Below are 26,049 nucleotides of genomic sequence, written 5' to 3'. Positions count from 1 at the left end.
CTTCTCAGCCACCTGAGGGATATTACTACCATGAACATAGATTACGGTGTCATCAGCATACATCTGCACAGAACAATCAGAACAGACGGACGGGAGGTCATTAATATAAAGTGAGAACAACAATGGTCCTAAATTTGATCCTTGAGGGAGACCAGGGGTCAGACCGAGGGCCTCTGACTTATATGACTGGACTCGGACATGTTGGAAGCGGTCAGTGAGATAGGACTCAATCCATTTAAGCGCATTTAAGGAGAAATTGAAACGCCGTAGTTTTGACAACAAGATTTTATGATTGACGGTGTCAAAGGCCTTCTTGAGATCAAGGAACACAGCACCAACAACCCCACCTCTGTCCAACAGAGCTCTGATGTTTTCAGTAAAAAAGCAAGTCGCAGTCTCGGTGGAGTAGTTTGCTCTAAAGCCAAACTGCATAGGGTGGAGAGCATTGGGCGAGGTATTTAGATGGTTAATAATTTGTTTTGCTATCAGTTTCTCTGCAATCTTAGACACTGTGGGCAATACACTGATAGGTCTATAGTTTGACATGGAATGGGGATCTCCACTTTTGAAAATAGGAGCAACAATAGCTGATTTCCACTTGCTTGGGAACATATTTTGTGATATAGAGAGATTGATAATTTTGGTAATGGAGCATGTGATTGATGTACTAAGCTCCTTGAGCATCACTGTATCCATACCAAAAATATCTTTGCATCTTGAGGATTTGAGTGATTTAATGGTCTTTGATACCTCAGATACTGTGATGTTTCTTAAACTGAAAACTGATTGACAAGCGTCTATTGGAGGAGTATATATATTCTCAGGTGCAAAACAGCTTGCTATGTTAGCTACAGAATCAATAAAATAGTGATTGAACGCCTCCGCTACAACCTCAATATTATTTGTTAGTTGGTCATTTAATTTAATTTCTATAGTATTTTGTTCTTTGGGGCGATCACCTGTCATTTTTCTTAGCTGGTTCCATATTATTTTAGCATTTCCATTAGATTTTTCGATTATAGTGAGAAAGAAATCTGCCTTTGCTTGTCTTAATGTTCTTACAACCTTATTTCTTAACATAGTAAAACGTCCTCTGTCATGAGTCAGTTTAGTTTTATTTGCTATTTTTAGGGCTTGGTCTCGCATTTTCATGAGTTTTATGATGCCTGGGTTTATCCAGGGTACAGTGTTTTTGTGTTGTTTGTCCTTAATTTTTCGTGAGAATTCTTTAATAGTTTTCTCAAGCGTTTTTAAAAATATTTGGCTGTCTTTTTCATAATCAACCAAAGGCAAAATTTCATCCCATTGAATTTGGTTAACTGCAGCTATAAAGTTTTGAATTTTACTTTTGGGGATTGCAATAGTTTCTTTTATTCCACTAGCACGCAAAGGAAAGCGCGTTTTTGTTAAGCTTCCTATTGACCAGGGTTAGATTGTGATCTGATAGGCCTGTTAACATATTGAATGATTTTACAATTCTTTCTGGTCTGTTGGTAAATATGAGATCGATTTGCGTCTTGGTAGAGTTTGTTATTCTTGTTGGCCCACAGATAACTTGTGTTAGATCAAACCTGTCTGTAATTAGTTTGAGCTTTTTTCTACAGAGTTTATCTTCCCAGTTGATGTTAAAATCGCCCATAATTAAAATTTCTTTATTGAGATTGCTTTCTTTTAAGAGCTTCTCAAAGTTTTCATAAAAGCCGTTATCTGCCGAGGGAGGCCTGTAAATTACAACAAGGACAAAGGACATTTGTGGTGAAAGGCTGATATTAAGACCTAAACATTCTAATGTTGTACAATTTGACCACTGGATCTTGTGACACTCTAATGTGCTTTTTATATAAACCACCACTCCTCCCCCTTTTTTTGATCCCTCCCTGTCTTTCCTGTAGATGTTATAACCAGGAACATTCAGAGCTGCTAATGGAGCATTTTGATTAAGCCAGGTTTCAGATAAACATAGGAAGTCAAGGTTTGAATCCAGTAACAGATGCTGTATTTGCTCACTTTTAGACAGTATACTTCTAATGTTTAGATGACCTCCCAGAAGGCCCTTTGTTTTAGCCTTAGGGTCCCACACTATTCTCGAATGATTGACAGTCTGAAATACCTCCCACTTCCTGTTCTTCGCAATCCCTGAATTTAGTCGTTTTCTGTTTACACTCTGCGTCACTATGGGGACGCGTGAGGCACAAGTTCCCGAAGTGGTCGCAGAAGGACCCGAAAAAACACAGGATCCATCCAACGACCCCACAAAGCCATCTCCCTGGCCCGCTCCCCGTGATCCCAGGAGGACACGGCGCACTCCACCCACGCCGACACCGGAGGCCACAGGCACTCCACCGATGCCAACACCGGCACGAGAAACCCGCACACGTCGATCCACCACCTCCGCCACAGCACCAGCACGGCTCCCCAGCGTCCCATCCGCGGCAGCACCAAGCAAAGACGACGGACAGCAAAGGTTAGAATGTATAGGACTATGCTGTAGCGCATCATATAACGGACATACCTGTAGGATTGTGGCAGTGTGCTCCTCCACAAGCCTCTCCTCCGGTGTAGCGTGATGCGGGCCTGGGCATTGATGTATGTCACCAGATAATATCAAACAGATTGTGATGATCAGTGCATTGTTCCATTGTAGGCGTGAAGTAGTCTTGGTATTTTTCCGTCTTTGTTTGTAGAGAGCAGGATAGATAAGAGTCACAGCCAGAAGGTGTTTTCCATAGCTAATGTTTGGCTCGGCGTTATTGTTTGTTTGTTTGTAGAGAAGATCCATATTGCTGAAACACATTTTTCCGTGGAAGAAGAGTTGTTGCTTGTTGTCAGCATATTTGACGACTAAATCAACTTTAGAAGTTATGAAACCAACAAACAGAGTGTATAGTAGGAGAGCTGTGACCACACCTGCCCCACCTGCGGCCATTTTTTTTTTCCTGTTCCCTGTTTCCTTTTCTGGTTTAATACTGGACCAGTTTCACAGATTGTTGTTCCATCAGACACTCAGACACACAAACATGGAGACAGAGAGTCCAGGTTGGAAAGAATACACAGTTACCGTTAATGATGATCAGTGGCGGTTTTTGGCACGGGCGAACCGGACAGCCGCCCGGGGCGGCATTTTTTCATGTCACATGGGGGGCGGCACGAGAACTTACAAAAAAAATAAATCCTCTGCACCGCGAAGAGTATTTCTGTTTTCTATAATTTCACTGTGTGGGCAATTGGCAGATCAGCGCCTCCAGCAGCTGCAGGCGCCCTGCTTGCTGATAGAGGTCAACACCCCCTACTTTCACAATGAAGTGGGCTAGTCCGTAACAGTGCACCACAGCGTGAAAGATAAACAAAGTGACAGAAGAACTGGGAAGTACACAGAGACGGAGCAAGACGAGTCTAAACCTTTCTTTTATGTCATATGGTCTAAACGCCAAAATGAAACAAAGTTACCCAAGCGGCTCAAATAAAAGAAAAAGGCGAAAAGACATGTTTTCGGCAGTAGCAGGACCTTCATCAGCTCCCGTGGCTGATAGTGGTGCTGGTGTCTGCACAGTGGGGAGGAGACTCAAGCGTGTTTTACAGTACCGCAGCCCAGCTGGCGGAGGAGAGGGACAGAGATGAGGGAGTGAGGCTTCATCCTGCGGTAACCACAACTCCCCTTAAAACACTTTGGCCCTTGATAAAACTGAGTGGTGGACAAACTGTTGATGATAACACTACAACAATCAAAAGTAGGCATGCTTTACTGTATGATTGCATTAAAGCCTATATAAACATTGCACATTATGCAAACTTTCTTAACGAGAATTTATGCTTTTCTATCTGCTTAGGCAGCGAAAAAAAAAAAAAAAATATATATATATATATATATATATATATATATATATATATATATATATATAGCTTGTTTTATGATTCATTAGGAGCATACAGTTTTAGTGTATTAATAAATGGCACTTTGTTGAAGTATTTAATATGTCAACTCTAACTAATTCTTGCTTACTCATTACATGGCGTTAGTAGTTTTAGGAGTTGGTATACATATTCAGGGGAGAGCAAGGACGGGTACAGCTTTATCAATACTAGTTAAACAGTTGTACAGTTTTATTTCCAACTTGTGTATATTTAAAATTATTTGTTCTTATATTCTATCCTATTATTATTTCATGTATATTGTATCCTATTATTTCATTTATATTCTGTGTGTGCTATGTGTCTGATATTGTGCTGCTGCAACACTGGTATTTCCCATTTTTCAGAAAGGTCAGGTTTTAGTTGTAGTTTGGGTTTTCTGTTCTTAGTGCTATAGTGTAATAATTACATTTTCTTTAGTGTGTCTTCACAGGATTTGTGCTATTTCGAATATTTATAATATATTGTGTCTTTTGGCAATGTTGGAGGTAGAGATTGTGCACCTTAAAAAAAAAAGAAAATGGGGGGGGGCGCTCGGAGGGGGTCTCGCCCAGGGCGTCATTAAATGTAGAACCGCCCCTGATGGTGATAATGTTAAGCTATTAACTTGTGAACATTTAAATCCAGAGAGAACATAATTATGTCTCTTTTAATGAGACGACTAAAGCAGCAGCTTCCCAGTTTGAGTTTTGATTATGTAGATTATATGTTCCAGATCAAAATGACTAACTGTACATTCGGTCTCTGAGAAGGTTTGTTGTCCCAAGACAGTAAACTCTTTGGACCCTGTCTTGCACCAGTTGTCAGTTTCACGTCCAGCGCCCACGTCGTTTAAATAACAAATGCACCTGCACCCATCTGTGGCCCATGGGTGTGCTGGTCTTACAGGGAGGTGTGTTCAGGTTCATTCTGGCGCGCTGGTCTTACAGGGAGGTGTGTTCAGGTGCATTCTGGGAGTATTGTTATCTTGAGGCAGCGGGAAGTGATCGCGCCACTGACCAACAAAAACCTGGTCTAAAGTCAATAACTCAGCATTTCATTGTTATTTTAACAGGAATTAGTAAAAGGCTCATTGCCAGCACTTGCACACTATACTTGTTACACACACAGGGACACACAAGAGTCCTCACGCGAGGTAAGCATTCCTCGTTCATTTTAACACAGAACCACAGATCTATACAACCATGTGACGCGGGGCATGGCTGCGTCCACGGTAGCGAATGCGCTACCTGTTTTAATCTCAAAGACTGAGTGAAGAATGTTGCTTGTACATGTTTGTTTGACTGTCTATGTCCGGTTATTTATACTGGTTTTATATTGTCTGTCATTTATTGAATTCCCCTGTATTAATCCCGTAGTTTTGTGCACAAATTTTTAACATCTATTGGTCGCGGTGATTTACTATTTGATAGGCTTAGCTAAATGCATTTATCATAGTTTGTTTAAAAGCTATAGATTGTCACAAACATGACTTGTGGTGTATTATATTTTACAGCCAACAAGATACCTTGTGGCTGTGGTTAATGGAATACCTATTGTATAAATTATATGTTGTATCTATTTAGATTGTTGTATATTTATGTGTGCTGTATGAAGCCATTACGGGCCTACTCACCTGAGCCACCCCTGAGTTTTACAGGTTGGTATGTTCCAATTTGAGGGGTGGCGCGTCAGGCTATATAGGGTGGCCATGTGTTTGCTCAGGAGGGGAGAGCTGGAGTATATCGTGAAGGTAGTAGGACGTAAGTCTGCTGGAGGATCTCCACGTTAAACCTGATTTAAGGTCTACTATAGCGAATAGTGGTGTATTTATACTTTTGATTGTTTTGACTTAAGTCAATTTGAATTTTATCTTTTTTGAAAGTGCTTTTTGGTTACTTTCCTTAATTTTGTTAATTCTTTTTATTGTCATTTTTTTCTAATGGACCTTACTTGGGTCATTGATAATAAAGCCCATCATTTTTTCACATCACCTTTGCCTCACCTTGAGTGTTAATACCTGCTCAAGGCTACTCTCCCATCTACCTTCAACATTAACCATTTATTTCGCTGTTACATTGTATTTGTGATCTTTGGCAAACAGTTCAAAGAACAGAAGAAAGAAAGAAAGAAATTCCAACAGAAACTGGAAATTTTCATTTCATTCCATTTTATTTCATCTCTCTCTTATTTTTAATAATGTTAATTTGTATTTTTATTTCTTAACCAAAAGCCCTACTAGTGTTGTGAATTAGCTAAAAACACTATGATACATACATAAGATGACTGTGTAAGCTTATCTATGTTTTTTGTATCTTTCAGAGAATCTGGAAATATACGAGCTTTAGTTGGTCTGCTGTGGGTTACCTCTGTGTTAATCGATGGAGACTGGTATGTTTGCTGTCAGAGTGATCAATCTGAACAACAGGCACAGTTAGCCTGCAAAGACAAAAACAACCTTACAGCTGAGGAACGCACAATCATCGCCGAACTGAAAAACCATTCCAAGGTGAGTGCTTTCTTACTTTAAACACATCATGTTAGTCTGTGTTACATCTTTAGTTATCATAATGTTTTACTGTGGTCTCATTCTTACTGATCACCCTGTGTATCATCATGAAACTACTGCAAAAACACTAATGCTGTGATAATACAATCATATTTAATGCTCCCTTTTCAGATAATTGGCTTCCCTGTGCTCCTCTCTATAATATTGGTGGCAGCCCTAATGTCATCGTTTAATTGGAGGAGATGTTGTAAACGATGTCCCAGGTGTTGTGACAGAAGAGTGCTGTATGACAAACTGATTTTGGAAGAGGAGAAAAATGTAGTGAAAGAGATTTGGATGACAACAGCAAAAGAAAGGTTGACTGATGAAGTCAAGAAAAAAATAGATGAGCAAAAATGGACAGAATGTTTTGATGCTGTTGAAGAAGTGATGAAGGAATTCACTCAACGCATACTTTCTCAACAACAACCACCACCACCAGGACCACCCAGCCCAAACTGTGAAGAGGTAGATCTCAAGGCCACTAGAGACTTCTGCTCTTCTGGAGTTTTCACAGTCATGACAAGGTCCTACAGCAACTTAATGTTGCCACCATGCATTCGTTTTAGCTAGGTGTTCCTAATAAACTGGCTATTGAGTGTATGTATGTGTTCAATTTCTTCAACACAGGCTGGTATGGGGTTTCCAAAAATGTTACAGTGTGAAATGTCTTTTCAGGATGACGGAGGAAGCTCAGGCGAAGAAGGCACATCACCACTGATTAAGGTTTGTTGCATTTGCTTCATTTAAAAAAATGTGCCTCTTATACCATGTGAACTCACTTTGCTTGCTCTCGCAATAATTACTGTTGGAACACATTACAAAAGTTGTATATAATTTGAATAGCAAAAAATTCTATAGCATTTGGTAGCACCGTCCGTTTTTACAACAGAGCCTACACAACTTTTACTAGACTTGTAATGAAATGTATACTGTTTTATTACAGGGTTCTGTGTTGATTTGCGTTTGTTGCTGTGTGCTCGTGGTGGTCGAAAATGAATGTAAACAAAGCGGCTTGTCAGGACTATGCACTGACGTAGGTTCCCTTCGAGGCTAATGTTTAAAGTCCCTCTAGTGGACAGAACGTGTAACAACAAGCACATGCTCATAGTGAAGCCTGAGTAGTGTAGTACATATTAAAGGACAATTCCGGCGCAAAACAAACCTAGGGGTTAAAGGAATATTTCACCGCTGGAAAGCTGAATATATCTTTAAATTGGGTCACTTATGTAGTAGAAATGTGGAAAACAAAATTGAAATTGGTGCCTTCTAGGCCGAGAAAAGCCAGAAAATGTGTTTTGGTCTTATATGGATGAAAAACACCAAATCCAGGCCTGGTAGCTGGACAGTCCGGTACACTATTCAGGCAGATTTCCACAACAACAAAAACACGGCAGTCTCTGAACTCACGTTGGGTGTGTCGTTGAAGTTGGATGTAGTCCAGTTTTTGGTCTAAATGAGCGGACACTTGCAAGCAGGATCCGTAAAGTTCAGCTAATGCATACTAGCATTGGTGTAGCTAAACACAGAGTATAAACACAGGCGTGAATTAGCGTGGAATGTCGAATGGTCGGCATTTAACAGTCACAAGCTGGATAGTCCCGGTTCCGGTACACTGTTGTTCAGGCATGTTTCCAACAAAAACACAGCAGTCACTGAACTCACGTTGGGAGTTTCGATGAAGGAGGATGTAGTCCAGCTTGTTGTTTAATGAGCAGACACTTGCAAGCAGGATGGATGGGACAGGTGGACAGCTAGCGTTAGCTTTCCACCTAGCCGATGAGGATGTCCCCTAGCCGGCTAGCGGCATTGAGCGACACCGCTGGTCTCCGTGCAGCCGAAGTTCACGTAGTGTGCCGAGTATTGCGTCTGTAATAAGCTTTTCCTCCATATTCTCCGATCTGTACCGATATATCCCGGTGGTACACACCGGTAGTTTGAATGCAGATAATTGCTGTAAATGTTTTTCTGCTGAAAACCGAGAGCTCGTTTAGCGAAGATTCAAGATGGCTGACAGTCGTTTTCATTCGGAATACCTCGGCCAGACTCGGCAGTCCAACCCCTGTGGGCGTGTTGAAAACATACGGAAGTAGATCCTACTACTGGCTGTAGTCCTTTGCCTCTGGCCCAAAAATCTTCCAATGACGCAAAAATCGTCATTTTACGTCATCGGAAGATTTTTTCCAGGCCCCATGTGCAGAAATCTCTCGTCTCAGGGGGACATGAGGGAGGGAGGCACGGTCATTCAGAAATACTATCGGTTTCTACTGATACAAAGCTGAATGCTAAATCGGTGAAGTATCCCTTTAATAACATGTATACCCCCATCGATTATTCTCTGGGACATGTTTTCATGCTAATCAAATGTGTTTGTAGCTTGAAACAAGCAAGCGCAAAGCGCTCATTAGCTTACAATGCCAGTTTTCGGAGCACAGTTTAGTTTGCATCATCAGCTGTAAGTCATGACTGGTTTTCAAGATGCCGGTCGCATGTAAAATAATATAATCTAAAAAAAATATAAAAGTGTTTTTTATAATCTATCTTTTCAATAAACTGTCTGTGTACTTACAACGTTTTTAATGCTTTGGTTAACATTTAAGGACCCTCATTATGGTACAGTTGAAGTTTGGTGATATTTTGAGCCTTTTTAGTGGTATAAATAGTGATTTGTTTTTACTTTCCCCCTTGACCCGAATACTAGCGTTGTAAGGTAATCAGCGGTCCGCGTTAGCTTTTTTCAAGCTACAAACACATTTGATTAGCATTAAAGCATGTCCCAGAGAACGATCGAGTGGGTACACATCTGTTAATAACATCTAGGTTCATTTTGCGCCGGAATTTTCCTTTAATAACAGGCTGAGTATTACATTTTCCAATATAATTTGAATGAAATTTGTATGGTTTTATGAAAATATAATTTATTTCCTTCCATATACCCAAATCAGTCAACATGGAGAATCACAAGTTTTCATGCCACTACAGTAGTGTACATAACACTGTTAGCTCAGCAAACAAAAGACAAACATAACATACGGTATCCAGTACAGGTTACAATCACAGAAAAACAACAACAAACAAAAAAAATGATCTGAAAAAGTACAGAAAATTCTAGACATTATCTCTTCATTTAGCAGGATCTGGCCAGAGAATTTCATCAACATCACAGGCGATATCCTCATTGGCAAGACAACCAGCTTGAATGTCGAATCCATCCTTGCACAGCTGGGGCATCGACTTGGTCTCAGGGGTCCTCCATGGCCTGAATGAGGGGTACCTGAGTCTGGGGCCTCAATGAGGGGTACCTGAGCCTGGGGCCTGAGATCGTAAACCCTCGCGTGAATATGGGCCCCCTTCCTCCTTGTCGTTCTCGACCCTCAATCCTCAAATGTCACTGGGAGGGGTATCAAAAGTGCTGATATGGTGCATACAATGAGCAGCTGATTACTATAATTGTAGACAGATTTTCTTTTACCTGTTTCCTTATTGAAATGTCCTTATGACAGATGCCGCTGTATATCTACTAAGATTTGGCTGAACTCTTAGTCCAGTCTCCCTCAGCGTCAATCCGTGGTTCACAACATGGTCCACTAGTGTTGCGCGACTTTCATTTGATAAATTTGGTCCTCTTCTTCTTTGAGCATATTCTCCGGCTTCAGGTCTTCCTCTCCATCTCCCTCTGCCTCTACCTCTGGCTGGGCCTTTTCCTTTTCCTCTACCCCCTTCTCCTCCTCTGTGGATTCCCCCTCTCACTCTCAGTCTTCTTCTTCTGACTCCTTCCATTTTGGTTGAAGGCAGGTGAATTTACCTGCTGCATTTTATATAGTGCTTAAACCCGATTGGTGTGTCTACAATTTAGCAATCATGTGTTTGCATACCTGGTGGCTGTGTTTAACCAACTGGTTCATGGGTGTGTTCATGTGAAAGCCTTTGCTTTGAAATTGTAAGGAAATGACATCATGATACATTTCTGTGTCAAATGCATACAAATGTGGGTAACACTTTACTTGACAGTACCGACATAACCATGACATGACACTGTCATAACTATGACATGACACTGTCATGAATGTGTCATAAACCTTATAAACAAGTCATAAACGTTTATGACTTCTGTCATTAAGTGTCATTCGGTTTTTGTCATGACAAGTTGACATTGTTGGGCTTGTCTTGATTATGACAACTTGACATTAATCAAAGTGATATTACCAGAAGTTGTCTTGGTCATGGCAACTTGACATTAAATTTGTCTTGATTATGACACTGACATTAATCAAAGTGATATTACCAGAAGTTGTCTTGGTCAGACAAGTTGACATTAAATTAGTTTGGGATGTCTTTGTAATGACAACTTGACATTAACCAGGATGACATTACCAGAGGATGTCTTTGTCATGACAACTTGACATAAGCAGAAATTCACCTCTTTTTGTATTCATGACATTTTGACCTAATGATTATTATAATTAGATGTGCAAGATTAGAGACCAATTCTAGCACTTTTTCAGATAGATGTCTGACAGGAAATTTCACAAAACTGGGTCTCATGACACTGTTATGACAGTGTAACTAATAAATATTTTGACCTCAAGTAGTGGTACCAATTGTATTTGTCATTAAGATATCATTGATAGGACTTGCTGTCATGACAACATTATGACAGTGTAACTAATAAATATTTTGACCTCAAGTAAAGTGGTACCAATTGTATTTGTCATTAAGATATCATAGATAAGACTTGCTGTCATGACAACATTATGACAGTGTAACGAAAACATTCTTTGACCTCAAGTAAAGTGGTAACATTTGTATTTGTCATTAAGATATCATAGATAAGACTTGCTGTCATTACCACATTATGACAGTGTAACAAATACATTCTTTGACCTCAAGTAAAGTGGTACCAATTGTATTTGTCATTAAAATATCATAGATAAGACTTGCTGTCATGCCAACATTATGACAGTGTAACTAATACATATTTTGACCTCAAGTAAAGTGGTACCAATTGTATTTGTCATTAAGATATCATGGATAAGACTTGCTGTCATGACAACATTATGACAGTGTAACAAAAACATTCTTTGACCTCAAGTAAAGTGGTAACATTTGTGTTTGTCATTAAGATATCATAAATAAGACTTGCTGTCATTACCACATTATGACAGTGTAACAAATATATTTTTTGACCTCAAGTAAAGTGGTATTAATATACACAGAAATATGGCATACATACAGATAAACTAACTGAAAAAAATAAAGTGTGCACACAAAAGAAACCCTCAATTGTTCTTTGATGACAAGAGTTCAGAGATGTTCAACATTGGGTCCCATATGAGTTTGGTTTCCGTTTGTCCTTCCACCATGAAGAATGAATCAAGGGAAATCCACCTAGGTTCAGAGTCTCGATCCTGAACTGGGAATCTCTAAACCCTGGAAGTCTCTGGGATGTGAAGAATCGATGTGATTCAATATCCCTCTGTGGACTGGGCCTCCCCTGCGTAGCCTTTTCACCTCCTCCACCTGTAGATAAGGCCAAAACATTTCTCTCAATTACTATTCAGTAATAAAATCAATTGCTTAGGCTACAATGAAAATAAAATGAGGTCATATTTCAGTTAACCCCTATTGAAATATCTAAACCTCTATTCAGTTTGTACAACCGTTCTTAAATTTCTTCTTAGGTATCAAACGTATATAAATCCCTTTCATGTACCAAAAGCACATTTATATTAATAGGCAACCTTTATACAAACAATGCATTTCTTATTCAAGTTGTATGGAACCTTAGTAACATTAACACTATCCTAAATATAATTGCATAAATTGCATGTAAACATCTCTCAAATTGTATTATTTTCCCATAACTTAAGCTACAGTGTTGTAATCTAGAGGCATTAAGACTTGCTTGCTTATTTATCTCTCCCTGTAACTGTAGAAAGAATGCACTAAAAATTAGCCTCTTTAAGTTAGCTACTTCACCATAAACTCCAGTTAAACAGTTAAACTCACAATTTGTACTAACATTCATTCAACAAAATACCCACAGCTAGCAATAGTGTTGAAAAGCAACATTATACTTTCCATAACCAATAGATATAATCATTAGCCTTTTCACAGGCAATATGCAGTAGGTCTGCTAGCCTTCTGTGGCTAATTACCCTATTAGTATATGAATACAGCACCTTAGCTAACCCGTTAGCTTAATGCTATTAGCACCGATTAGCATGGATGCTAGCAAACTCTAGTGTTAAGGAGTGACTCACCATTTTGCTGCCTATAACTCCGTGACGATAGTTGATTCAGGCACAGCTCTCTTTCACTCTATTTACAACAAGGTATAGCCAGTATTAGATAGTATTTAGTATGTAGAATTGATTTATTTCACTAACTGGCGTTCTTACTATCTTACTGAGTGACGGCAGCATCCTCCTCTTTACCAAATACTTTGATGGGCTTGTAAATAAGCCAATGGGTGAACTTGGGTCCGTGAGCTGACCAATCAGATTTACGTCTCCTCACATCCCTTTTGGCGCCTGCATCAGAATGTAGGAGGCTGCCATTATTCACTCAGTAAGATAAAAAAGAACGCCAGTTAGTGAAATAAATCAATTCTACATACTAAATACTGTCTAATACTGGCTATACCTTGTTGTAAATAGAGCGAAAGAGAGCTGTGCCTGAATCAGCTATCGTCATGGAGTTATAGGCAGTAAAATGGTGAGTCACTCCTTAACACTAGAGTTTGCTAGCATCCATGCTAATCGGTGCTAATAGCATTAAGCTAACGGGTTAGCTAAGGTGCTGTATTCATATGCTAATAGGGTAATTAGCCACAAAAGGCTAGCAGACTAGCTACTGCATATTGCCTGTGAAAAGGCTAATGATTATATCTATTGGTTATGGAAAGTATAATGTTGCTTTTCAACACTATTGCTAGCTGTGGGTATTTTGTTGAATGAATGTTAGTACAAATTGTGAGTTTAACTGTTTAACTGGAGTTTATGGTGAAGTAGCTAACTTAAAGAGGCTAATTTTTAGTGCATTCTTTCTACAGTTACAGGGAGGGATAAATAAGCATGCAAGTCTTAATGCCTCTAGATTACAACACTGTAGCTTAAGTTATGGGAAAATAATACAATTTGAGAGATGTTTACATGCAATTTATGCAATTATATTTAGGATAGTGTTAATGTTACTAAGGTTCCATACAACTTGAATTAGAAATGCATTGTTTGTATAAAGGTTGCCTATTAAAGGGGTGATAGAATGCAAAACCGATTTTACCCTGTCATAGTTGAATAACGACAGTTCGGTGGGTAAATAGGACATACATAGAAGCTCAAAATCCCATTGACACCCCTTTACTATGAAAATCTCATATTTTGAAACTGCCGCTGAAAACGGGCGAATCCCAACAAAGCTTAGTTGCTTGCGCAAGCATCTCAAAATCCGGAACCTTAAGAGAACGGTCACGCCCCAATATTTACATAGGCTACACAACTGACCTGAGAACAGGTAGTTTTCTGAATCTAGCTAGGTCACGCAGATCTCTGCTATTCCATTACAAAATTCACTTCTGAAACTTTTTTATGCGAGAAATCAACCATATAAAGCTCAAATATGGGCCGCTTTATGAAAATGGATGGCTAATTGCAAATTTTCTCTGACTGTGTGTCGGAGTTTAGTGCCGGTGTTGGTGCTGCCTGCGTTGCTACATCGCCACCCTGACCGCGCAGTGTCAGCGAGCTTGTTACGCGCGCGCAATCTTTTACGCGCAGCCCGCGGGGGTTCCAGTTAATCTTATAATGGGTATGTGTGTTGAGTTATTTAAACAAACAATCGGGAAATAAACGCCTCTTGTCCGCGAGTCTCATTGATAGAGCGCGCGGTGAGATGGAGTCCATCAATGAGAGCAGCTAGCCTCCTCCCTAACTCTGACATTCACAAAAAACATTCAATTGAAACCGAAATCGGACAAGTGTTAGCTAAGCTTTGTAAGACCTTGAGGAACCTGTAATATTCATGCCGTGACGAAATTCAAACTGTAAATATACTTTAGTTATGCGAAGTGAGCAAGCTGCGGTATTTCCCCCATTGTAATGAATGGGACATATAGCAAGCAGCTGTTCGTCTCCTACAAAGACGTCACCCGCGTGTCATAAAAATGCCTTAAAATCAAATCGGGCCACAACGGTTAGCTTTATAAGACATTGGGGAATGGTGTTATATAAGTGCGGGAGCGAAATTCAAACTGTAAATATAATTTTGTTGCGAAAGTGTAGCTAGCTAGCTGCGGTATTTCCCCATTGTAATGAATGGGACATATAGCAAGCAGCTGCTTGTCCTACAAAAGAGCCTCCGTTCATCAAAATGCCTTAAAATCAAATCGCTAGCGCGGTATTTCCCCATTGTAATGAAAACCGTAAATGTATTATTTATAGATATAGTTAGGGTAAACGTACCCATTAAGCCCCGGCACCATTTAAGCCCACTTGCAACTTTGAAGTCAATTTAAAAAAAAAAAGAGGTGGCTGTCTTACGCTACTCATTATTTCATCTAATCTAACAAGTTCTTAATTACACATCAGTTTTTGTTGAGAACCAATCACATTTGTCAATGTTGAGATATGCCAGCCCACATCAGTGCAGTCTCAAGGAGGCTCACATAAAGTCGCCTCAAAACTTTGGTGTTTTGGGACCCCTCAGAAGGAATCTATTTTCAACTATTTACATCCACTAACTTGGTAAGTACATTCATATTATGGAAATTGAGAGATTAATGATTTGATTGTTGTGTATTATCAAGTAGTTCTTTGCCAATTTGTACTATTTGATTTAATTTGGAAAGATGGGTTTTGCTAGTTAGCGTAGCGAGCTAATCACAAGGTCAAAATATCACCATACTGATAGATACACTGCCGAAGGATTAAAAATGTTAAGTATGTACCCTAAATGTTTTCTGATTCATTTTACATCAATATACAAATTAAGACACAATAAATGGTTTGGGTGGGCTAAATATTTTTTTTAAATGCCTTTTTTTCAAGGTGGGCTTAAATGGTACAGTGAACTTTGAATGAAAATACCTTGATAATTCTGAAAGTTTGGCAACAGAGAGACAACTATGATGGGACGTTTACAACATATTTAGGCTCCAGGCATATCTTTATAAATTTATTTCATTTTGGTGTTAACATATCATCTTTATTTCCCCGGTAGTCACTGTAGAACCATTTAAGCACAGTATGTTCCATTTAAGCCCATCTAATGTGTTTCAATAGGAAATTCCTGAAATTATGAGTTTGATAGGAATTTCCGATGTAAAGAGTTGTAATTTTGTCATTTTTACTGTAATCCTGTGACTTTGATGTTCTTTTACCTTACTGACGTCATTAACAAGAGTACATCACAGATCACACACTGGCCAGAAGTATTGTTATGTAACCTAATTTGTATAATCATTTGTTTACAGTGAGAAAAATGACATCAAAAAGGAAGAATTACAGCAGTTGTCCTAAAATCATCAGGCATGTCAGAGGTTCATACTTTGCCGGGCTAACCCTTTTCACCTGGCAAACCACCAAGAAATCAAAATGCTGTACTTTATGAGCTGTTTTGCAAGTCATGTTTGATATCTGATGTTAAAATATTATTAGTGCAGGTGATGATGAGTTGGCAAAAGCATGCCAACAAACTTTTTTTTAAATACTTAATATAATGTAACGTAAATGTTAATGTAAGACAGGTTAATGACTTAGTGTCAGGGTTTTTACTACTTTTAAAATTGTTATATTATGAACATTAAAAAAAATAAATAAAACCTATGAATGTAACTTATCAGAATAATAATTGTAGTCATATCTTTTTTCACAAGCTGCTCTTCAAGTCATGTTTGTGGTTTGATGATGGTCGTTATTGGTTCAATTGACAAATTGGCTAAAGCAAGCCAAACATAACATGAAATGAATTGTTTAGATACTTGTTAATGTAAGACATATTATTGAATAAATATTTGGTGTTTTCACTAACTATAAAGTAATAATTACTTATATTTTGTCAGTCATTTTTGTTGTGGGCTTATTTGGAACACATGTGGGCTTAAATGGTGCCACGGTACCAATTAAGCCCATGCCAGACTTTTGACTTTATTCATAAAATATCTTTATTTTATATGATAAAACATAGACAAATAAATAAATGTATTTTCAAATGAGAGATTAATCTTACATTTTAAGAAATGATTATGTTAATAAACTATAATAATAATAATAATAATAATAAATTGAATTTATATAGCGCTTTTCATGGACTCAAAGTCGCTTTACAGGGCAGGGTAGATTATAAAAACATAACAAAACAAGTAGAACAAAACAAGATACAGATGAAAAAGGGAGGGGGGCAGGTGGACTATGGGTAGGCTGAGGTGAAGAGATGGGTCTTGAGGCGGGACTGGAAGATGGTGAGGGACTCAGAGGTGCGGATCTCTTGGGGGAGGGAGTTCCAGAGCCTGGGAGCTGCTCTGGAGAAGGCTCTGTTCCCCAAAACAGCGCAGGTTGGACTTTTGGATGGAGAGGAGACCGGCTGAGGTGGATCTGAGGGACCGTGAGGGTTGGTAAGGGGAGAGGAGGTCAGTGAGGTATGAGGGGGCCAGATGGTGGAGGGCTTTATAGGTGAGGACCAGGATTTTGTAGGTGATCCGGTGGGAAATGGGAAGCCAGTGGAGTTGTTTTAGGACTGGAGTGATGTGGTGCCAGGATTTGGAGCAGGTAATGAGGCGGGCGGCTGAGTTCTGGACCAGTTGGAGTCGGTTGATGTTGGTAGAGCTGATGCCGAGGAGAAGTGAGTTGCAGTAGTCCAGTCGGGAGGAGATGAAGGCGTGAATGAGTCTTTCAGCAGCGGGGGGTGTGAGAGAGGGTCTGATTTTGGCGATGTTGCGGAGGTGAAAGAAGGAGGTTTTAATGACTTGACGGATGTGAGGCTGAAGGGAGAGGGTGGAATCAAAGATAACGCCAAGGTTGCGGGCCTGGGGAGATGGGGAGACAATGGTGCCGTCGATGGTGAGAGTGGGGTTATTGGTTTTGCTGAGTGTGGATTTGGAGCCGATCAGAAGGAATTCTGTTTTGTCGCTGTTGAGTTTGAGGAAGTTGTGTTGCATCCAGGTTTTAATAGCTGACAGACAGGAGTTGATGTGGGAGAGGGGAGGATTGTGGGGGGATTTGGTGCTGAGGTAGATCTGGGTGTCGTCAGCATAGCAGTGGAAGTCCAGGTTGAAGTGGCGGAGTATCTGACCAAGAGGGAGGATGTAGATGATGAAGAGGAGGGGCCAGCACGGAGCCTTGGGGAACACCTTGAGTGACTGTGGCTGTGGCAGAGGTGTGGTTGTGGAGGAGAGATGAAATGGGATCTGTTGGAAAGGTAGGAGTGGAGCCAGCTGAGTGCAGTACCGTCGATACCGAGGTCTTTGAGTCTGGTGAGCAGGATGTTATGGCTCACAGTATCGAGGCTGCACTCAGGTCGAGGAGGATGAGGATGTTGAGGGAACCGGTGTCAGCAAAGGTGAGGAGGTCGTTGAGGACTTTGAGGAGAGCGGTTTCTGTGCTGTGTATGGGGCGAAAACCAGATTGGAGAGGTTCGAATAGGTTATTGGCAAGAAGATGGGTTTGTAGTTGTGAGGCGACTATGTGTTCCAGGGTTTTTAGACAGAAAAGGGGAGGTTGGATATTGGGCGGTAGTTGTTGAGAGAGGAGGGATCCAGACCAGGTTTTTAAGGATTGGGGTGACAGCGGCAGTTTTGAAAGCAGAGGGGACAGTTCCAAGGGACAGTGAGGAGTTGAAGAGGTTAGTGAGGTAGGGGCATAGGACCGGAGGCAGGACTTCAGAAGTGGAGTAGGGAGGGGGTCAAGGGAGCAGGTAGTGGGTTTGGAAGAGCTGATGAGTTTGGAGATTTCAGGAGGAGTGACTGGGTTAAACTGGGAGAGGAGGAAGTGTGGAGGAGGGGTCGGGAGGTCTGGAGGGATGGAGAGAGGAGGGTCCAAGGTAGGTGCTGGAGTAGATCCTGGAAGGTCAGATACAGGGGATAGGGATTTGTAAATGAGATTGATTTTGTCAGTGAAAAAGTGGAGGAATGAGTTGCAGAGATCCGGAGTAGAGGTAAGGAGGCACTTGGTCCGAGGCTTGATGAGGTTGTTCAATGTGGAGAAGAGGGTTCTGGGGCTTTGGCAGGGGTCGGTGAGGATGGTGGAGAGGTAGGCAGATTTGGCAGCAATGAGGGCATCTTTGTAGGCGATGAGATGGGATTTATAGGCTTCATGATGGACTGTGAGGGATGATTTCTTTGTCAGACGTTCCTGGTTGGCGGCCAGTTTGTTTCATTTCTTTTCCGGAGCGCGTGTGTACCAGGGTGAAGAGGTGTTAAAAGTGACGAGTTTTGTTTTGAGGGGGCCAGGGTGTTGAGGGAGGTAGACAAGGTGGAGTTGAGGTGGTCTGTGAGGTCATCGGGTGAGGTGAGGGTTGAGTCCAGGTGGAGAGTGGTGGAGAGCAGGTCAGAGAGATGGTGGGGATTGATAGATTTGAGGTTGCGGAAGGTGATTTCTCTGAGGAGGCGGGGGTGGGGTTGGAGAAGGGATGGTGAACCGGTATCAGTTTGTGATCAAGAGGGGAAAGAGGCATGGATGGAGGTCGAGCACTGGTTGGTTGGTGGAGCAGACCAGGTCGAGGATGTGACCTTTTCATGGGTGGGGAATGTGACATGTTGGGTGAGAGAGAAGTTATCCAGTAAAATTTTGAATTCTGATGAGGGCTTGCATGTGGGGGAGTCCATGTGGATGTTTAAGTCACCGATAGCAGCAGATGAACTATGTCAGTAGGTAGGAAAAATAACTGAACTCAGATTTTGGTGGGCTTAATGGGTACGTTTACCCTATGCCGGCAGCTGGCCGCGGAGCCCCGTATGCAGTATACACAAAGGGTGACTTTTCCCTGGGTATGGAGCCCAGCAGGCTGTCGCTATCTCGTCAGACTGTGTGGAGCTCCTAAAGTTCGATTTGCAATTAGCCATCAATTTTTGTAAAACGGCCCATATTTCAGCTTTATATAGTTGATTTCTTGCTTAAAAAAGTCTCAGAAGTGAATTTGGTAATGAAACATTGCAGTGTCTGGAATATGAGATTCTGTCGCTTCTCTAATGTATGTGTATTGGGGATTTGCTCAACCAATCAGCGCGCGTCTCTAATGTGTGCATATGGCAAGTCGCTCAACCAATCACCGCGCAGCTCATCTAAATATTCATGACCATACCATATTTGGAAGAAAAGCTCTTGTTACAAATAGGGCCAAAACACAGGGATGCATAAGGGCCAATAAAATATCAACCAGGCCATTTTCAGCCCAAGCAATGTTACATACCCCATTAGGAGACCATAAGGAACAGTGTGAAATACCCTATATAATCATTCTATCACCCCTTTAATATAAATGTGCTTTTGGTACATGAGAGGGATTTATATATGTTTGATACCTAAGAGAAGAAATGTAAGAACGGTTGTACAAACTGAATTGAGGTTTAGATATTTCAATAGGGGTTAACTGAAATATGACCTCATTTTATTTTCATTGTAGCCTAAGCAATTGATTTTATTACTGAATAGTAATTGAGAGAAATTATTTTGAGACTCTGAACCTAGGTGGATTTCCCTTGATTCATTCTTCATGGTGGAAGGACAAACGGAAACCAAACTCATATGGGACCCAATGTTGAACATCTCTGAACTCTTGTCATCAAAGAACAATTGAGCTCATAGAACTGAAAAGGGTTTCTTTTGTGTGCACACTTTATTTTTTCAGTTAGTTTATCTGTATGTATGCCATATTTCTGTGTATATTAATACCACTTTACTTGAGGTCAAAGAATGTATTTGTTACACTGTCATAATGTGGTAATGACAGCAAGTCTTATCCATGATATCTTAATGACGAATACAAATGTTACCACTTTACTTGAGGTCAAAGAATGTTTTCGTTACACTGTCATAATGTGGTAATGACAGCAAGTCTTATCCATGATATCTTAATGACAAATACAATTGGTACCACTTTACTTGAGGTCAAAATATGTATTAGTTACACTGTCATAATGTTGTCATGACAACAAGTCTTATCCATTATATCTTAATGACAAATACAATTGGTACCACTTTACTTGAGGTCAAAATATGTATTAGTTACACTGTCATAATGTTGTCATGACAGCAAGTCTTATCCATGATATCTTAATGACAAATACAATTGGTACCACTTTACTTGAGGTCAAAGAATGTATTTGTTACACTGTCATAATGTTGTCATGAAAGCAAGTCTTATCTATGATATCTTAATGACAAATACAATTGGTACCACTTTACTTGAGGTCAAAGAGTGTATTTGTTACACTGTCATAATGTTGTCATGACAGCAAGTCTTATCCATGATATCTTAATGACAAATAAAAATGTTACCACTTTACTTGAGGTCAAAGAATGTATTTGTTACACTGTCATAATGTGGTAATGACAGCAAGTCTTATCTATGATATCTTAATGACAAATAAAAATGTTACCACTTTACTTGAAGTCAAAGAATGTTTTCGTTACACTGTCATAATGTTGTCATGACAGCAAGTCTTATCCATGATATCTTAATGACAAATACAATTGGTACCACTTTACTTGAGGTCAAAATATGTATTAGTTACACTGTCATAATGTTGTCATGACAGCAAGTCCTATGAATGACATCCTAATGACAAATACAATTGGTACCACTACTTGAGGTCAAAATATTTATTAGTTACACTGTCATAACAGTGTCATGAGACCCAGTTTTGTGAAATTTCCTGTCAGACATCTATCTGAAAAAGTGCTAGAATTGGTCTCTAATCTTGCACATCTAATTATAATAATCATTAGGTCAAAATGTCATGAATACAAAAATGAGGTGAATTTCTGTTTATGTCAAGTTGTCATGACAAAGACAACTTCTGGTAATGACACTTTGATTAATGTCAAAGTGTCATAATCAAGACAAATTTAATGTCAACTTGTCATGACCAAGACAACGTCTGGTAATATCACTTTGATTAATGTCAAGTTGTCATAATCAAGACAAGCCCAACAATGTCAACTTGTCATGACAAAAACCGAATGACACTTAATGACAGAAGTCATAAACGTTTATGACTTGTTTATAAGGTTTATGACACATTCATGACAGTGTCATGTCATAGTTATGACAGTGTCATGTCATGGTTATGTCGGTACTGTCAAGTAAAGTGTTACCAATGTTTCTTATGTGAACTTTGAGTAAGTAAAGTTTATTTCTAGAACACATTTAAACACACATTAATCTGACCAAAGGGCTGAGTGAAAGAACATTAAAATGTAAATATCAAAACCCAAAAGGAAGATCCCAACGAGAACAACAAGCAGCAGTTCCCAAACCCAGAATGATAGACATGATGAGAACAGACTGAGAGATTAGAGAGTTATAATGGGTCTTTATCTCAGATATAAAAACAGAAATGGAGGGAGCACATCTGATATGTGAAGGCAGCAGCTTCCACCGTCGTGGAGCAGCAACTGGAAAGGCTCTGTCCCATATTTGGCAGTTTGCAGATGATCTGTATCTGTGTTTTATTATAAAGTTAATGAAATAAAAGTTGTATATCATAAAAATATTCTACTTTGTCTCAGCTACAGCTCTGAGTCTCTCCCTCTGCTCCCGTTTCACTCACCACTGAGTCTCCCTTCATGTCCCGCCCACAACACTATCTGGTTGGTAGATGCTAGGCGTGTATCAGCCAATCAACACTCACCACTGAGTCTCTCTTTATGTCCCGCCCACAACACTATCTGGTTGGCTAGATCCTAGACGTGTATCAGCCAATCAACACTCACCACTGAGTCTCTCTTCATGTCCCGCCCACAACACTATCTGGTTGGCTAGATCCTAGAGGTGTATCAGCCAATCAACACTCACCACTGAGTCTTTCTTCATGTCCCGCCCACAACACTATCTGGTTGGCTAGATCCTAGAGGTGTATCAGCCAATCAACACTCACCACTGAGTCACACTTCATGTCCCGCCCTCAACACTATCTGGTTGGTATATGTTAGACGTGTATCAGCCAATCAACACGCACCATGACATGAAGCAGCCTCAAGCAGAAGCGTCTCCGGCTCCGGGCGAGTCCCTCCCCCCCAACACCCCACCCCCACTCCTTTAATGATTACATCTAGAGTGCTCCTTTAATGAGTCATTTAGGAAACTCTAAAGTACCCATTCAGAGAGGAGCTCAGCTTTCAGCTCAAAGACACACTCAATATGCATATAGTAAAAATACTACTACTGAGAAAAATAACTTCTGAATGTTAGAAGTGACCCTTTGATCCTGACAGGGTGAAGATGTTCCCTTATTGTCTGTATTATATGTAAGGGATAATGTAGAGCGAGGCGGTTGTTATAGCGAATACAACCCCGACAGGGTGATCAGGTCTTGAATCAGCCTGAAGGGGTTGTATTCGCTATAACAACCGCCTCGCTCTACATTATCCCGCTTATTACATGGATACTTACCAAATAAATCAATAATTTGACTAATAACTTGACAAAATATTGATTTAAATGGGAGTTTATTGATTTAAATACGATTGTATTGCTTCCACTAGAGAAAATAGTCCGTTCCGTCTTTACGGTTGGAATCCTGCGTCCATAGCAACGTAAACTCTGTAGCTTTTTAATGCAACCCTTCGTCTATTAGCTACTCAACAACACCACCTTACAGGCTGTGGTAGTAACCATATATATATATATATATATATATATATATATATATATATATATACATAAAGTATATGATATTATATTGTATATATATTGAGTTAGTTGATCTTTTCTTGATGTTGTGGATGGAGGGGGGCTGCTCTGTTAGGGGACATTGGTTTAATAATTAACACATGTTGGGAAGTCCCTTTTGTGTGTGTGTGTGTGTGTGTGTGTGTGTGTGTGTGTGTCTGTCTCTCTCGGTCTGTGTGTGTGTTTTATTTTGTGTGTGTGTGTAATTATTATTGCGTGTTTGGAAACATGTAGTCTAGTCTGTAATCTGTTGCAGCCATAATGAGTAGCGGGATTGGGTGTTTCCAGACATCAGCTATGTGAATATTTCTGAGAATGAATGAACGAGTTTGTATATCATACGAATAATTACAACACTTTTCAAACTTCTCTTTAAAAAGTTCTTCAAAAAACAGCAACATTAAGGAGAAGAGTCAGAAACACATCCGTTTTTTAAAACAAAAAACAATGAAAATGATTAGGTGTATTAAATCCTGTACAGCATATGTAAGAATAGGAAAAACATCTTTCAAAAAAGACCTGGAATTTATGCACAATGATTTGTATGAAATTATGGCAACTGCCAGCCGGTTTAAACACTCCCATGAACACTTTCCTGGGTGAAAGTCTTGTGTTTTCTCCTTAACTTCTTCAGGACATGAACACCTGTTTCCTGGGTGAAAGTCTTGTGTTTTCTCCTTAACTTCTTCAGGACATGAACACCTGTTTCCTGGGTGAAAGTCTTGTGTTTTCTCCTTAACTTCTTCAGGACATGAACACCTGTTTCCTGGGTGAAAGTCTTGTGTTTTCTCCTTAACTTCTTCAGGACATGAACACCTGTTTCCTGGGTAAAAGCCCTGTATTTTAGGAGCCAAACAACCCCCCCCCCCCAACCTCCACCCTACGAGGATCTTCACGCTCTTACACAGCAGCAGTCAATGTGCTGCTGACAGTAATAAATGCTAGAACACATGCACGTTACAGAGCTTTACTTTACAAAGCTATATGTAGGAATGCTTGGTGAGAACAGGCTGCTGAACACATCTTCGTGACCCGGCTGTCCCTCTGCACAGCAGCTCCCTGCAGCCTTCACGTCTTTTATTGTTTTTATTCACCTTTATTTTCACAAGCAGGTCATTAAGACGATGTTCTTATTCATGACAAGTGACTAAGCCACGTAGGGGAAGGTAAGGAGGGCTAGGAAGTACTTACAGTTTAAAATGACATAAAACACAATTTGAAAAACAACCCAGACGGCAGTCCACACGTCTAACAAGAGAAGGTACATAGGTGAGAAGAAAGGGAGAAACCATACAAATGAGGGAGAAGAACTATGCTGTGGAGGAAAATAAGAACAGCAGCTTTAGAAAGTCTTTAGACTATAGACAATATATTTATTTATTATTATAAATCTGTCAGACATGGTCAGGGACCAGGCAGCCCACTGCACATGGTGCTGTTTATGAGAAGATATTTGTGTTTATGATGTATTGTTGACCATCTGAACTTCCCTGTTGTGTTAGCGATCATAAAGTTGATGGTGACCTTTGGAGCAGAGCTGATGTCTGACAGCAGCTGCTCTGTGAAGGCTTCACATCCTCTAGAACCAGGGGGTAAGACAGGGGGTAAGACAGGGGGTAAGACAGGGGAATAGTTCCAAAATAATGAAGTTACACCAGAGGGTTTGATTGGGGCAAAGTACCGGGAACATGCCTATGTTCCCACAGCCCTATGTTCCCACATTTCTAAGATTTTTTCAAAATTAGGCCCTATGTTCCCACATTTCCTTTTTCGTAAATGTGTATCAGATTTTATCCCCCTTTCTCCCAATTTGGTAGCCAATTACACCCAAGCTATTATCCAGTAGCAATGGACTACAGATGGAATGTAACCCTAACCCTAACATAGGGCCTAATTTTAAGACAAATCTTAGAAATGTGAGAATATAGGGCTGTGGGACCATTGGGCTGTGAGAACATAGGGCTGACTCCCAAGCGCCTTGGTCCACATAGTTTCACTCCAGCTGTGTGTGTGTTTTGAGATCCGCTCTCCGTCAACATGCAGAGAGGACCGATAAGCCTGCATTTATGTTCTGCCAGTTACCGTTATTTGATTTAACATGAAACGGTCCTCGGTAGTACCGGCATAATTCGGTCGTTACCCAATCCTCGCTAACATTAGCTTTGAAGAGAGTGTTGGATTTCCCAAACTGAGTCAATACCGCACATATAAACACTGAACTGCTTTTGCTAGCTTAAACGTGTTCTAACTAAGATATCTACTGAAAAAAGAATACTTTTCTATCGACAGGCTTCTTGTGTTCAGCTCGGTCCAGAAGCTGGTTCAGGTTTCTTGTGTTCAGCTCGGTCCAGAAGCTGGTTCAGGCTTCTTGTGTTCAGCTCGGTCCAGAAGCTGGTTCAGGCTTCTTGTGTTCAGCTCGGTCCAGAAGCTGGTTCAGGTTTCTTGTGTTCAGCTCGGTCCAGAAGCTGGTTCAGGTTTCTTGTGTTCAGCTCGGTCCAGAAGCTGGTTCAGGCTTCTTGTGTTCAGCTCGGTCCAGAAGCTGGTTCAGGCTTCTTGTGTTCAGCTCGGTCAGAACGCTGCTAACGGCGCTGCACGGTCGCCGCCAACCGTCTGGTCTTTCATACTGATCACCGTCAAAGCGGCTCAAAGGACAATTCCTCTCCTGTAACCAATCATCAGATCCTGTTTATTGTATTCTTGTAAGTTCAAACAGCATAACATGTCTA

The 26,049-nt window shown here is 40.3% G+C and overlaps 2 protein-coding genes across 3 annotated transcripts in view; both read left to right on the top strand.

The window, feature by feature from the left end:
• The window catches only part of LOC120558615, a 411,267-nt gene that overhangs the window by 183,323 nt on the left and 201,895 nt on the right, over positions 1-26,049 (top strand). The window lies entirely within an intron of this gene.
• On the top strand, positions 1,735-7,039 carry LOC120558618. The gene is made up of 3 exons (XM_039799679.1): positions 1,735-2,464; positions 6,211-6,397; positions 6,569-7,039. The coding sequence occupies exons 1-3, from the start codon at positions 2,175-2,177 to the stop codon at positions 7,007-7,009; spliced, it is 918 nt and encodes a 305-aa protein (XP_039655613.1). The 5' UTR covers positions 1,735-2,174; the 3' UTR covers positions 7,010-7,039.

Source organism: Perca fluviatilis, chromosome 5 (genome assembly GCF_010015445.1).
Source record: "Perca fluviatilis chromosome 5, GENO_Pfluv_1.0, whole genome shotgun sequence".
Classification (NCBI taxonomy): Eukaryota; Metazoa; Chordata; class Actinopteri; order Perciformes; family Percidae; genus Perca; species Perca fluviatilis.
The sequence above is the reverse complement of the archived record's forward strand: the minus strand, read 5'-3'. Positions and strand labels throughout refer to the sequence as shown.

What these genes read in the sequence shown, in the direction of transcription:
- LOC120558618 (XM_039799679.1), top strand. Translation starts at nt 2,175, where the DNA reads ATGGGGACGCGTGAGGCACAAGTTCCCGAAGTGGTCGCAGAAGGACCC. An exon ending in AAAGACGACGGACAGCAAAG is followed by an intron (nt 2,465 to 6,210) that starts GTTAGAATGTAT and finishes TGTATCTTTCAG; the next exon opens with AGAATCTGGAAATATACGAG. An exon ending in AACTGAAAAACCATTCCAAG is followed by an intron (nt 6,398 to 6,568) that starts GTGAGTGCTTTC and finishes CTCCCTTTTCAG; the next exon opens with ATAATTGGCTTCCCTGTGCT.